This window comes from Rhea pennata, chromosome 8 (genome assembly GCF_028389875.1).
Source record: "Rhea pennata isolate bPtePen1 chromosome 8, bPtePen1.pri, whole genome shotgun sequence".
Taxonomy (NCBI): domain Eukaryota; kingdom Metazoa; phylum Chordata; class Aves; order Rheiformes; family Rheidae; genus Rhea; species Rhea pennata.
This window is the reverse complement of record NC_084670.1, coordinates 21,509,491-21,523,606: the sequence shown is the minus strand read 5'-3', so window position 1 is coordinate 21,523,606 and position 14,116 is coordinate 21,509,491. Positions and strand designations below refer to the sequence as shown.

General features: G+C 37.3%; 1 protein-coding gene across 22 annotated transcripts in view; it reads left to right on the top strand.

Annotated features, from left to right (window-relative positions):
• Window positions 1-14,116, top strand: part of FRRS1 (ferric chelate reductase 1) — a 177,122-nt gene that overhangs the window by 15,232 nt on the left and 147,774 nt on the right. For 21 of the 22 annotated variants that reach the window (XM_062582132.1, XM_062582149.1, XM_062582150.1 and 18 more), the window contains 13 exons: window positions 419-513; window positions 1,258-1,408; window positions 2,307-2,486; window positions 3,395-3,493; window positions 4,523-4,670; window positions 5,269-5,385; window positions 6,167-6,282; window positions 6,556-6,642; window positions 7,602-7,699; window positions 7,890-7,948; window positions 8,926-9,069; window positions 10,146-10,207; window positions 10,314-10,514. In XM_062582132.1, coding sequence (XP_062438116.1) covers window positions 419-513; window positions 1,258-1,408; window positions 2,307-2,486; window positions 3,395-3,493; window positions 4,523-4,670; window positions 5,269-5,385; window positions 6,167-6,282; window positions 6,556-6,642; window positions 7,602-7,699; window positions 7,890-7,948; window positions 8,926-9,069; window positions 10,146-10,207; window positions 10,314-10,406 — 1,449 coding nt within the window. In that variant the 3' untranslated portion in view covers window positions 10,407-10,514. Of the gene's footprint in view, window positions 1-418; window positions 514-1,257; window positions 1,409-2,306; window positions 2,487-3,394; window positions 3,494-4,522; window positions 4,671-5,268; window positions 5,386-6,166; window positions 6,283-6,555; window positions 6,643-7,601; window positions 7,700-7,889; window positions 7,949-8,925; window positions 9,070-10,145; window positions 10,208-10,313; window positions 13,016-14,116 lie in introns of those variants that run through there. The other variant, XM_062582131.1, reaches the window with a different exon arrangement.

Here is a 14,116-nt window from a genome sequence, read left to right as displayed (position 1 = left end):
CATCTGAGTTGGTGAAGCAAAGTTCTCAAAAAATCTGCCTGGATGTGGGTGTGTGTGTTTGTTTTGTTTTCTCTCCACTTTTTCCACCACTTGCATGCCTCCTCCCGTGGTAACTGTGTCACACAGCTAACTTTCTGACCCCAAGACCAATTCTAGTTTGCCTCCTGTCATCTGACACACTAGTTTAGGTTCTCTCTTCAGGTTTGGCTGTTTGTATAAGTTTCAGTGGTGGTCTTCATCCAAGTTACTTACGACTGATGGGTGAAAATTAGGTTTTTCATGCTAATTGGACTAGATCTGTGGGGTATAGTAGTGAAATATCTGTTCAGGATTTACCTGCAGCTTGTGTGATGACTATTAGCTGAAATCTCATTGGTGTGTTTCCACTGTGTAACTCTTGATATGTGTGCACCTTCAGAACTCAGCGGTCAGTCACACAAGTAAAGCAAAGAAGAAATACGTGAAAGTTTATTGGATTGCTCCTGGAGATGCACCAAAACATGTACAGTTTCTGTAAGTAAACCCAGTATTACTTCTAGTTTATTAAAATACAAATAAAGCAAACCTGTACCGTTACGTCTACTGTAAATATGGGCTAGCAACTAAGAAGCATATTTAGACCAAGGAGTTGAAGATCTAACGTCTTTTGCTCATTTCAAACTCTGCATTAGTGTAGATGGTTCTTAGGGAAAGCTTGGAGTTGATCACTTTGACTTTTGTGGGAGAGTAGAAGTGAATTATGAAACAGATTGCTTTTGCATTTCTAGTTGACTATTTACTGCTCGTGCATATGAGCAAACATACGTGCTAAGAATCTTGTTTTTCTTTTTTAGTCTAAAAATCGTATGTATACCATCATGTTACGTGTTAGTTTTTTGAAACCAATGGGTAAAAGCTATGCAAATCTCAAGTGTAAAGCAAACAGCTCCCTTTCCTGAGGTTGCAATTTGTGCCACAGGGATAAATCTATTTCTTGTATCCAGAAGTCCACGTGGTGGGATGTTTAAAAATTACTTTTCCACGGAGGCTTCAGATATTTTACTACTTTAAATGATACGGTGTTTTAGGGCCCCTGCATTAAGGGGTATGTGTATGGTCTGTGGTGTGTGTTGTTTGTTGGGTTGTGTGCGTTGGGTTGTGTGCGTTGGGTCGTTTTTTTTTTTTAAAAAAACGAACACACTGTACAAACTATAAAGCTTTTTCCTTTTCTTCCTCTTTCTTCTCTTCTCTCCCCCCCCCCCCCACTTATTTTTTAAGAGCCACAGTTGTGAAGAAGTACAAGACTTTCTGGGTAAAGATTCCTGGTGCCATTGTTTCTCAGCCTAATGCACCATCGCCAACAACATCCTTGCACAGAACATCAGAGACTGTATCAACTTCACATCCAATTTCTTACTTAACAAAGCCAGTAAGTAATTCTAAAGCCAAATAATGTCATCTTTAATGCTTGCCATCAATGGGATTTAATTAAAGCCCATTGATACGATCCGAAATTTTGTCTGTGTTCTGGATTGGCATAAAGGGCAAGATGATGGATGAGTAATTTATGTATCAGGGATTAAGCGCGTAGGCATTTACTGTTGTATTGCTTTAGTTGCGCGACTTGTGTGGGTTAAACATCATCTGTCACACACAGATTAAGTCTCGAGTGATCTATCAACCTTTGAATTGTCAGCTAAAGTTATGCATACCTGGGAAGAACATTGGAAGTGCTTTAGTCATGTATCCTTACTTCTACTTCCTATTTGATAACTGCAGCCTCAAACTTCCATGTATGAGTTCATCTGTGTTACTGATTTCCATTACAGATTCTTAAATTTTAATGGATTGAGCAAGCATTGTTATTTGATGTCACAGTATAGCTTTTAATCGGGATAACACGTCATTGCCTATAGTTACTTTAAAATAGTTAAAATAGTTAAAATAGAATAGTTACTTTAAAAACAAAACAGATTTTATGTTCTTTTTACCTCTTTCCCCATCCAGCAATTGGTTTTACCTCTCTAAAAAATTAGACTGAAGGAACTTTCTTTAAACTTTTACTTCCTTTTCAAAATTATATTTCTGCTATGATGTCTTTAAAGTGAAATTTCATCTTAAGTAACTTACAATGTAGAGTTCACCATAGTTTCACTTACTACTCCTGGGGTAATTGTAGAAATGGCTTAAGAGATTGGTATGTGGAGGTAGATGAGACTTCTTTACTGTTCCTTGTATGTTTTCTTCTAGAATAGGGTAGAAATGGAGGAGGAAGAGGGAAATATATCTTATCTGATGATTTCTTGCTTTTTTGCTTAATTACGTAGTTTAATGCATCAGGCTGTGGAAATACGAAGTTCTGCATTAGGAATCCTTCAAGCTGTGATCCTGAAAGTGCTTCCTGTTTTTTCTTATCCTTTCAACGAGAGAGGAGCTCAGTACTCATTGAGATGAGTGGTCCCAGTGAAGGATACTTAGCATTTGCATTGTCCCATGACCAGTGGATGGTGAGTGTCCCATTCTCCTGTAGTCACTTTTGTGATTGCAGTAAAGTTAAATTCCTATCTGTGTGGAAAACCAAAGTGGTGCTGTATGTCATACAAAGTAACCTCCTCTGTAGTGCTGTAGAAAGTACGGATGGCCTTTTAAGCTCAGGATTGACTTTTTTGGGGGGGTAGAATTCTACTATGGATATCTATCTTGGCAGAATCTAGCCTTTATAATTGGGCAGTAGCAGACTAGCTTGCAGTTAGATAAGCCTTTCTTTGTTGCCTAGCCAGAAGGACTCTGCCTGAACACCACTGCCTCAGGCGCTTTTAGTGGTTTTTTCTTTTTTTAGAAACTGTTTTTGCTTCAGCATTGTTTCTATAATCTTAAAAATTTTAGAGAGCCTTTTTTTCTAATTGGTGTTAAAGTGAAGGGACAATACTCTTGATGAATACATAGTAGCAGCTGTGCAGAGGAAATACTGTTTATGTCCGTGTCCCTGATGTGAGAACAGTTGTTTCTTAACACTTTTTTGTGCCTTTACAGGTATGAGACAAACAACTTTAAGGAGCGTTGCTTTATTTTTATTAATAACTTCAACTTCTATCTCTGTCTTATTTGATTAATTTAATAGAACCTATAAATGATTAAAGAAATCTCTGATAATATGGAAGAGACTCGGGGGGGGGGGGGGAAACTAGAGTTTACCTGTGACATCTGTTTGACTTGATATGTTCTCCCTATAACACTGAGGTGTTTGAAAGGTGGCAAATAATAGCTTCATGTGAGAATTCTCTCAGATCTTTTGTTAGACCATTGACCAGAACTCATTGCTTGCTGCATCAATTAACTCAAAATGCTTTTGGAGACTGCTACTACAGATTTTTTTATTGGACTTGTAAATATATTTACATTTTAAACTCTTTAGGGCGGTGATAATGCATATCTATGTGTTAATGAGGACCACCGCGTTAGCATAAGCAGTGCCTACCTGAAGGGACGAAGTCCGCCTGTTTTGGATTCAGAGGTACATCTGCATACAACTAAGAATTTTGCATGAGTGTAGGTTGGAAGTGATTAGTGGTATGTTGCTGCTTTATGCCTTTGATTTTCACTACAACCATAAATAGTAACATGATTCATATTTTTTTTTATGCTGAGAATGATTGAGCTCTTTCTTCCCCCCAAATATTTCATTTGGGAGTCTGTAAGCCTCATTTTAAAAACAGTCATGTGGTGGGAAGTTTATGCTGCTGAGTAACTTTGTGTATGTTATTACTGGTGCAATGGTCTCACTTTAGTGCTGAGCTTGGAATATGCCTTTGCATTAAAGGTTGGAAGAGGAGGGGTGATGGTTGTTGTGAGCAAGAAAAATGTGTCCTAATTTCTCCAACCTTATGTTGCTATGCTAATGTATTGGTGTACATTTTAAGTTAGTATGCAAAAGTCCTTTTTCCCTCAGATCACTGCTTCCAGTGATGCTTTTGTCTTTTGCAAGACTTATTTTCTTTATTTTTAAACCAATCACCTTCCAGATTGTTTGTCCTAGTGCAGCAGAAGGAGTAGGAAAAATAAACATTGAAATTATAAGTTGGAAATAACCTGCTTTACCAGAGTGCTCTGATAGAGCAAAAGAATAAGCCGGAATCTCAATAGAACATCATCTTGTTCAGAACTACTGTTCTTACCCTTGTGCGTCTGTATGGTTGTGGTGGTTCCTTACCTTTCAGCTGCTTTCACAGAGCTGAACAGGTCTGTGGAGAATGACGTTTGCAGGGTATTTTTAATTACTCTAAGTACTTATCTTAATCTTGAAAGACAAATAGGGGAGATGAAGATCTACCCCTGCTTTTGTACTGTGGTTATCTAGAAACACATAGGAGCGAAAAGGACATTTTGGCAGTGTAGACATGAGAAAAGCTTTATCTCATGACATAGACGTTTATGGGATGCTAGTTTTGCTTGCTAGATAGAAACAAGCCCAAACGCTGCCAAAAGGTGATAAAGAATTCCGTTTGGTTGTTTGAAAAGACTAATTAAGTCTGCTATTTCACAGAATGCACTTGAAGATGTGTCCTGGAGACTTGCAAATGGTGTTCTTCAATGTTCTTTCAGAAGGAATATTCATTTTACTCCTTATAAAGGGAGGTTTAGTCTGGATGCCAGTTACTACATCTTTCTAGCAGATGGGGAGGCTAGTGAAGGTAAACTTGATTTACAAATGCTTGCTTTTCTTTGAGCATCTCTAAACAAGAGGTACCTACCTTAAAGCAAGACATGGCTTACCTGAGAATTAGTATCTGAAATAAGGGCTCTAGTTTCAAGTTTGAGTGAAGCACTTAGTCCAGTCATCTGGATTCACGAGTTTGCTTTGAGGGGCTGAAGTAGACTTATTCATGCTTGTTGCACACCCACTTGATGCTAGGAACCATTAACTAATTGAGAGAACTGACCATAACTTTATAAAATGGAAAATTATTCTTTACAGTGTGTGTGTAGTGAAGAAGGTTGTTGTTAACAAAGATTGAGTTGCTTCTTGTATGTTATGTGTATATATAAATATAAATATATATATAAATATATAAATATAAATATTTTTTAAAAAAAGCTTAGGTGATGTCTTGGGTTCAAATTTTGATTTGCAAGCCAAATTCTTGCTGTATTACATGTCAGAAGTTCTGTTTGCATGATTGTGCACAGTGGTCATAGTAGGACTTGTATTCGTAAATAAGGAATAGATTTGTCTTAAAAGTGCAGTGACTTTCATCAGCCATAAATAAACCACTTCACATCACTGCTTAGGGGGACTAATATACAAACATCATCGTCAGCCTCTGATCACCAGTGGAATGTACAATATCACAGGACTCCCACAGGATATTGGAGGTTCCCGCTCACCCCAACTTATCAAGGCTCATGGTAAGCAGCAGCTTTTACCTTCCACTTCCAGTTCTGCATCCACTGAGACTGGACAGTTAGGTTTTCCTCACTATTGCAGAGTAAATGTTTCTGGTATTCATTAAATATACTGTTAGCTAGTAAGGTCTGAAACTGTAAGAACAGGGTGAAGTTGTTAATTGTCGGTTTTGCTATTCAAGAAAAGAGTTAAAAGATTCAGTTTGACTAGGAAATCAGGCTTATGTTTCCATTTCAAGTTGATAATTAGGACTTGTTTCTGTTTGCTGCTTCCTGATGTTGTTTGTTTTTTTTTCAGTTGTGTTGTAGCTTATTTGAAATTAGAAAGATTTTAAACTACCTCAATTGGTAGTCTGAAGCCACTGAAGATAGTGGGTATTTTTTTTTCTTATGATAGTTGACTTGAGTCAAGTCCATGAGAGAATTATTATTCGATCTCTATCATTCAGTGAAAGCCTGTCACAAATGTTTCATCCTCTGCCTTTTAAGTTGGTTACAAAACTGTAACTCTCACCTTATCTGCCAGTGGTACTGCAGTGCATTAAATGCACAGTCAGTGGATCTGTTCTGTCACATTATGTGGGCATTTTGTAATTCTATTTTATATGGATGTTTCTGCCCTCTAACCAGGTGATTGCTGAATGTAGTCTGAACTAGGTGATTAAAAACTTGTAAATTCTGGCCATATGCATACAATTTCAAAGAATGTATAACGGTTTAGTCTGTATTCATGTACAGATAAATTACTTTGATCGTGTTTTCCCTATCCCCTTTCCATTTTCAGGTGCTCTGATGTTTGTTGCCTGGGTTACTACAGTTAGCATTGGTGTTATTGTTGCACGATTCTTCAAACCTGTCTGGTCTCATTCACTCCTGTTTGGAAAGGAGATATGGTTTCAGGTGGGCAAAATATCCTCCAGGTCTCTAGCTGTATGTTTTAGCTCTCTTGTAAACAGAATTAAAACCTACTAGATTAAAGAGATAGGAGACCAGCCTTACTGTGTTATTACCTATCTTTAGTCCTTTAAGACTAAATAATTGTAAATCAGAAGTTTAGTTACTTTACTAGTAAAGACAAATTCTAAAGGGAGAATTGGGAATGTTTTTCTTTACAAATTTGAATACTCTATTGAGAAAGCTGCAAAGTTTCTAAAAACAAACTTTACTTTCTAGGTGCATCGTATGCTTATGTTAACCACAGTCATGTGCACAAGCATTTCTTTTGTTTTGCCTTTTATATACCGAGGAGGTTGGTGCAAAGTAAGTATGTGAGGATTTTTGTTTGTTTTAATTTTTTTTTTAACTTTCATTTGGTCCAGCCTTTAAATTTAATGTTCACTGAAGTACAAGTAGTAGATCCATTGTTGGCTTTAACATATATTATGTTATGGCTAATGCCAAGGAAATTAAGATGAAAGCTGTTTTTGTGAAGCAAGCTCATTTCAAAACCTAGCAACACAAGAGGAATGTTGCCTTCTTTTGCTCTACTTGAAAAATTTCGGTCAGCTATGCTTTTCTTCCTTCCTCTTTTCTCCCAAATAAAGTCCTTACTCACAGTGGGTTTTTTTTATTTATTTTTAATTTTTATTTTTTTTATGAACTGAATCAGCCTTCTTTCCAGTTCCTCAGAGAAGTTGGATTGGGGAGGGGAGTGAGACTGGGAGAGCTGACTTACCAGCTTAGTAAACTTCTTGCCTTCAATTCTTGTAAGAATGTGTTATGAACTTGGACTTGAGCAGCTGCATCCAGTGATTTAATCCAGATAGAACTCCCCAGGAGCTAGGGAAATTCAGTAAAATGTTTAAGGTGAGATTAGAATATGTAGGGTGAGAACAGAAACCAGTACTGGCAAGAGTTAAGAAATAGGCCATTCCTGAAGAAGCAGGATTGAGGATGAATAGCTCAGAGCAACAGCTGCTACAGTCATATTACTATTTGCTATTCAGCTGGTAGGATTTCTCCATACAGTAAAAAGGTGGAACTTAAACCTGTGTGTAAGCCTATATAGGTAGGCTTATCAGCAGCTCCCTGTTGTCAAGGAGAACTAACTGCATCCAGCTGTGGGGCAGGTTATTGTGTCCTGTAGCTGCTGCCGGTATAAATACAAAGCTGTTCCACCACTATAAAGCGCTAGTACAAGTTTAATTAAACTCTCCAACTTTAGGGTATTTTCTGTCCTTATATACATATGACACTAAGGAAAAATGTCCTCTGTTTAGCAAGCAGGTTTTCATCCATATCTCGGCTGTACTGTGATGGCCCTGGCAATTTTTCAGGCTCTTATGGCAGGTTTCAGACCATCTCCACATGCACCGAGGTACTCAATACTTACTGTTTAAATTAAGATTTAAACTATAGCTTATTAAATCATATGCACAGAACTTAAACATGCCCATTTTTATCAAAACTCTCTGTATTGTTACCTACTTTGTGTACCTCATCTTCATTCTATGAGATCTTTTTTTCCAAACTGAGTGATCAATGAAATGCTTTTCTTTGTTTTATAGGAGGCAGTTGTTTAACTGGTTTCACTGGAGCACTGGTACAACAGCTAGAATACTAGCTGGTGAGTAGGGGTAATAGTTGTAACTCCCTTTTAAGTGATTTTTGTTTGTAAGCTGGGCTACTGCTCACCTAAAAGTGCCTAGACCTCTTAGCATTATGGACATTCAGTTGCTGAGTTCTAGCTCATGTGATCTCCTGTGGCATGAGGCAGATTGCTTCAATCTTCAAATGACTTAGTTGCCTGTGATCTGTGGATTACATATTTGACATGTTTGGCTGATGTTCACCCCTGTATGTACTTATTTCAAGTGAAGGTTCAAAATTATGCCTTATTCTCACCTCATGGCTTCCAGCTTTTAACATGAGTTCTATGGATAGTCTCTTTTCTTGCTGGCCACCTTCTCTGTGGGTTTTAAATGGATGTCTGGTGCAGCTTTAGGGCAACAAGTGGCTCAGTAACACAACAGAGATTGTAGACAAATTTGGGGTAAATCTTTGCTACAAGGATCTGGTGTTTTGTTTTATTTTTATTCCCGTTTCAAATCTCTTTTCCTCTTGTAAAATTTGAGGATATTGTTCTTACAGTAACATACCTCAATAATTCAAGGTTACTTAGTGGGAGAGGGGAAATTTAGTCAGTGAAACTTAAGCTGGTTGTCTTTCCATTTTTGGAGAGAAACTTCCACAAGCAGCTTAAGCATTATAAGTTCAGGTGGCTGTGGTCTTTTTGACATAGTCACAAATGCTAGTGTTTGTGACTGCATAAGGGACTGATCGGGCTGAAAGCTGACCTGGCCTCCTCCTTCACTCCCTGCTTCCCATCTATTCTCTTCCCTTTTTTCTCTTTCCTTTCCTCTTTCTCCCCTCCCCTCTCCTCCCCCTCCCCCTCCGAGAACTTCTAGCTGGATGGGCACCTTCACCACACTCCCCATGCACCTGTAGCCAGGAAGTGTACTGCCAAAGGTGTTTGTGTGTGTGTTGTCAGCTGCCCTGGAGCAGCATCCTTGATGTCTTTATTATTTTGTTTTTACTGGCTAGTTGTGACTATGTTCTTGGGAATGGATCTACCAGCGCTTGACCTACCAGACCCGTGGGACACCTATACGATGATTGGTTTTGTAGCTTGGCACGTTGGGATCGATGTTCTTCTGGAAATACACAGCTACTGTCTCATACGTAAAGGTACAAACCTGACAAAGCTCTTGTTAACTTGTTTGCTGAGGATTGCAAAATGCAAAAATACAACTTGGCCATCTGTTCGCATGAGTTCACTGGCTCTAACTTGTGAGCTGAGGGGGGATCTCTCTCAAGTAATGCTGTGATGCTTCTGTACAAAGTGGTAAGGGACTAAATCAGCTTTCAAGACTGAAGTGTTATAGGAAGACATTTTTAATGCCATCTTAAATGGTGGCCTTTTTTCCTCAAATATGTATGGATAGATTGAACACATTGTTATGAACTGCTGGTATGAATGACTGTTGTGTGAGTGAAATGATGCAGACAAATGATCAGAAACTTAAGCACAAACACTTGAAACTGTGATTGAACAGGGGAACTAAGGTAAAATCTTGACTCCAGTATGTCTAGTGAAGAGACTGATAGTAGCGGATCAGAATTTCATTGGAAAATCTTTCTGAAAGGAGATCGCTCTGCACATGTAAATGACCTGTACACATCTAAAGAACTGAAGAACGGGAATTAGTTAAGAGATTGTGTGAGGTAGCTTGTGGAAAAGGAACAATTAGAGAAGATGTGAATTTAAATTGAGATGCACTAATACTCTCTTAGAAATAGACTAATTTGTCTGAAATGTTTCAACAATAACTATTTTTATCTTGGTTAATTGAAAATACTTCTTTATGAAATCTACTTATTTTAAAATGAAAAGGGAATGGTTTTAGATCAAACAAATGTCTTGTTCAGCTCAGAACTCAGTGTTTTGATTACTCACTCTAGAAAAAGAGGAGACTGTTTTGTCACTACAGTAGCCAAAAATTGCTTTTTCTTTTCTTTCTTTCTTCCTTCCCCCCCCCACCCCAGGTCAACTCAAAAGCATTAATCGCTTGTGCTATGAACATAATACAGGTCATGACCGGCCAAATGAGAGTCTTCCCAGTGCTGTTCAAAAACTGGTTTAAGATGTATTCTTTAATTTGATACTGTATAAGATTGAATTATAGAATCAGGAATTCTGCAATATAAAACTAAACTCCTCTTAAGAGCAGACCTAACTGTACTTTTTTCTTTCCCACTAACAGTTGAAGTGATAGAGGATGACAGAGTACAGATATTGCAGTCACTCACATCTGCAGAAGCAGAGGCAAGTCATCATTTTGTAAATACTACTATGAGATGGTATGATTAGTTGTTTAAAACCATAAAAAGACTGACACTTCTATGGCTTCCCTCCCCCCTTTCTTTCACAGGGTCATCTGTTTAAACGGATTGTGTTAACCATCTATGTTTGTGGAAATATAGTGTTCCTCATTGCCTTCCTGGTAGCAATCAACCAAATCTGAAATAAGTCCATCCATGAAAGTCACTGAGAGTTTTTGCAATGAAATATTATGCAACTGAAAAACAAGGAATTCTTTACGTTACAACTTCTCCTCCGCACTTCCCTGAAGGTATAATTGAAGAATAACAGTGCATATATGTCATGCTCAGTGTTAGGGAGAATTGCATTCAAATCTATTGAAGGATCCTACAGTCATGCCAAAGCTGTCTTCTGATGTGATTTTTAGTGGCAGCCTTTGCCTGAGTAAGGAATGATGTTTATATTTTAAGTGCATTAATTTAACTGATTGCCTATTATAAGTTAAGAAGTCTGAGAAGATGCACTGAAAACAGTTTTGATAGTCAATTCCCTAAATCTTTTATTATTAATGAGAAAACTGAAAAGACTCATCCCAGATCTATCATATCTGTTCACTCTGCTTGTGTTCTAATGGCATGCGATGTGACAGCTTGCTGCTTCTGATAGTCTTGAGCATTACAAAAAAAAAATCGTAGTGAAAAACTGTCACAGTTGCAGGTTGATGCATTAGATCAAAGTTGTCCTGTATCTTTGCAGTTAAATGCAAAAACTATTCTCTCTGTTCTAAGAGCAGTACAAATACAAGCATATGAGTTTGTAAACTTCAGTCCTTCAGTAAAGCCACCATTTACATCACTCATAAAACACTGCTCTGTTCCCCTAGTACTTCTAAACCATAAAGAGAAAGCATATCTGCAATACAAGTGCAGGATAAACTAGCTGTGCTGATCAAAAAAAAAAAAAAAAAAAAAAAAAACCCAAACAGAAAGAAACTATCATAGGGTATGTATGGATTTCTGTATTTTACTGTCTCTGGCCACTTGTGGTTTCTGAATTACTTTTCTGAATGAGTGAGATGAACTTATGCCACTTGATGGCTAAACGGAAGTGAAAATGTTTGCTCTGTAATGTTACAGTTGTATTTGACTGCGTTGTTGAGTAAAATGGAGATCAGGAGTTGGTTTGATTTCAGGAAAACTAGCTTCTGTCAGGATTAAATGAGGTGGCACATCTAGGAATCTTAATTGTCTTTATAAGAATGTGTGGGAGGGCATTTTTAGTCACTAGAAGATTTATCTAATATGAACTAGGTACAAGGAAAGGAAAGAGATATTCTTTAATTTGCTTAATTATGGAAGGAAACTCTTTAAACAGAATCTTGAAGTGCACCCTTAATATGCCGTGCAGTACAATGCTTTGCAGGCAAAGCAGTACACCTGTTCTTGCAGCCCTAAATAGCTTGCTTCTACATTTCATTATTCTTGATAATCCTGACAGTATTGATTTAGCTTTAACACCTTGGAATGTATTTTCAACCAGGTGTTAGTAAACTGACTGAGGAAAAGAGGTGCTGGGAAAATTGGATAGAACAATAGTGGGAAATGAAGCCTGGCTTGGCACAGACTTTTCAGCAACATCCTTCTGCTTACTGATAGCCTGGTCTAAAATACTGATACTTGTGGGTCCGGTAGTGATGTTCTCCACTTAAGCTGTCTATCTTCTGCCTCTTTCTTCATATCCCCAAATCCATAATGCAGCTAGTTGCAGAAGCAGTTCTATAGCAAGCAAAAAGCCAATGCTTCTAGTCTTGTATCTTCCTTTTGGCTGCTCCAGTAACCAGGTTAGCTATAGGAGCTTGTACAGAGCTGTGATTAATCTTATAAGCAGCAGCTGTAGGTTATGAGTGAGTGTAAGTTGAATTGTCCACTTTCCTCTCAGCTGGAAAAGTCATTTGTATATAGAGAAGGGGAGACTATGAAGAGCCACGGCAAAACCTAGGCTGAGAGATTGATCAAGCGGGTTTTTGTTGGTGGGAAAAAAATCCCTATTGTGTGGTGTTTTTTTTAATCAGGGTTTTGGAGGACTTTTTTTGTATACTATGAGTTTATAAAAGGAAATCTCTCAATTCTAGATGTGATTGATGGCTTTTTAAAATTAAAGTCAATTACATTCTTTCTGTAATTTGATGGTTGTACTGTATTGTTCTGCAGCAGTTAATACAGGGTTTTTAAAACTTGAATCAAAGTACCTGAATTCAAGCTTTTATTGTCTCTTTTACTTAGATGAAAACTGTCATGTAAAAACTGGAAAAAGAATAGCCTTGCATAACAGGAAACATGGATTATCTGTTTGCTTTGTAAATGCTTATTTTCTAAAGCAAAAGCTATCTACATGTCCTCTGGAGAAACTCTTATGTAAATGAATGTTAAAATAGTTGCTCTCTCTTGTACAGAGTTGCTTTTTGTCAAGAGGGGAAGATTCTTGTTTCAAATTTAATACTAGGTTATAAAGATGAAAAACTTACTTTTTGGATAAAATTTTTTCTTTCCCAGTACTAGCAGCATTGTATAGTTTGTGAAGCCTTATACAGTATTCTGCTATATTTGATTGGAAGCGTTGTTAAGTTTGATGTATGCATGGAGTTTTTTCTCCTTCTGTGTGACTAGTAATAGAAGCAATGTGTGATTGTCTTCTAGTGACTCTCCCAAAATTCCTTGATTCTGTGTGTATTCTTAATAAAAATAAATAAAATAAAACCCACTGCCTGTGGATATCAGCAGAAAAACAGGTGCTGGGTGGTTTGACTCTGGAGTCCCTGGTGGCTGCTGTATTCTTTCTCCTCTCCACTGATTGGTAACTTAAGATATTGTTTAGAAGAAAATACTTACTGCTTTAGTTCATAAAAAGAATCCTACTGAAGTCAATAGGACTTCTTCACATGGAGAGAGAGAGCAGGTTTTGGTGTTCTTTTACTGTTGTGTTAAACTTGTGATGATGAATCAACATTAGCATATTTCTTGTGTTCTAGACAGGCAAACACTGCCAGTAAAGCAGGAAGTTGTTCATGATTAGCGTCACCACAAGAAGCTTACTATTTTAAGGAAATTGTATTTGAGTTGTTATATGCAGCCTCAAAATACTGGTCATCTGCCTTTGTCTTATGCAGAAATTCTATTTTTGTCATGTGTGTCAGATGAAAACTAAGATTCAAATAATGAGTGCAGCTGCAGCTGAATTCACTGTTGTTTTGCTTTAATCAAAGTCAATGTTTTTGGCAGTAGATGTACAGACTGCATAATGAACTAAAAAAGCGTGTGCCTCTTTTCTCTTTCACATCTTGAACATAGTTTCCTGTGTTTTTTTAAAAAAAAAAACAAAAAAAAAAACACCAGACGGAGAGACTTACTTGTATTCACTGTAATGGTGTCAATGGTTTTCGTTTTCCTGGGTTCAAAGGTTGGAGATGGATTACTTACCTTTTGTTTTCTATTACAAATTATAACACTATGTGGCGCTCTTGTTCAAATAACAGCTTTTTTGTTTTTTTGTCTTTAATTTTTCAGTGTGAGGTTGAGATGTATAGAGGATGCCCAAAATGGGAAGAAATGTTCATAAATTAATCACAAATATTCTCAAATTAAATAACTGAATCTTTAAATTCAAGATAGTTCATCCAGATAGACATAAAGAAGTGCGTACTTGAAGTCTGTGCTTAAACTTTTGTTTGAATAATTATGGCGTGTTTTCTTTTGTCATGTATGTAAACTGTCCTCTGCACAAATGTGCGTACTCTTCCATGCAGCTTTCTTGAGATAATTTAGCCACTTCATACTTTTCATGACCCTCACTGCCCTTCTCTATTTGTCTTTTTTATGTTAGTTTTCATGTATCACTAGTGAATTTTACCTGTCA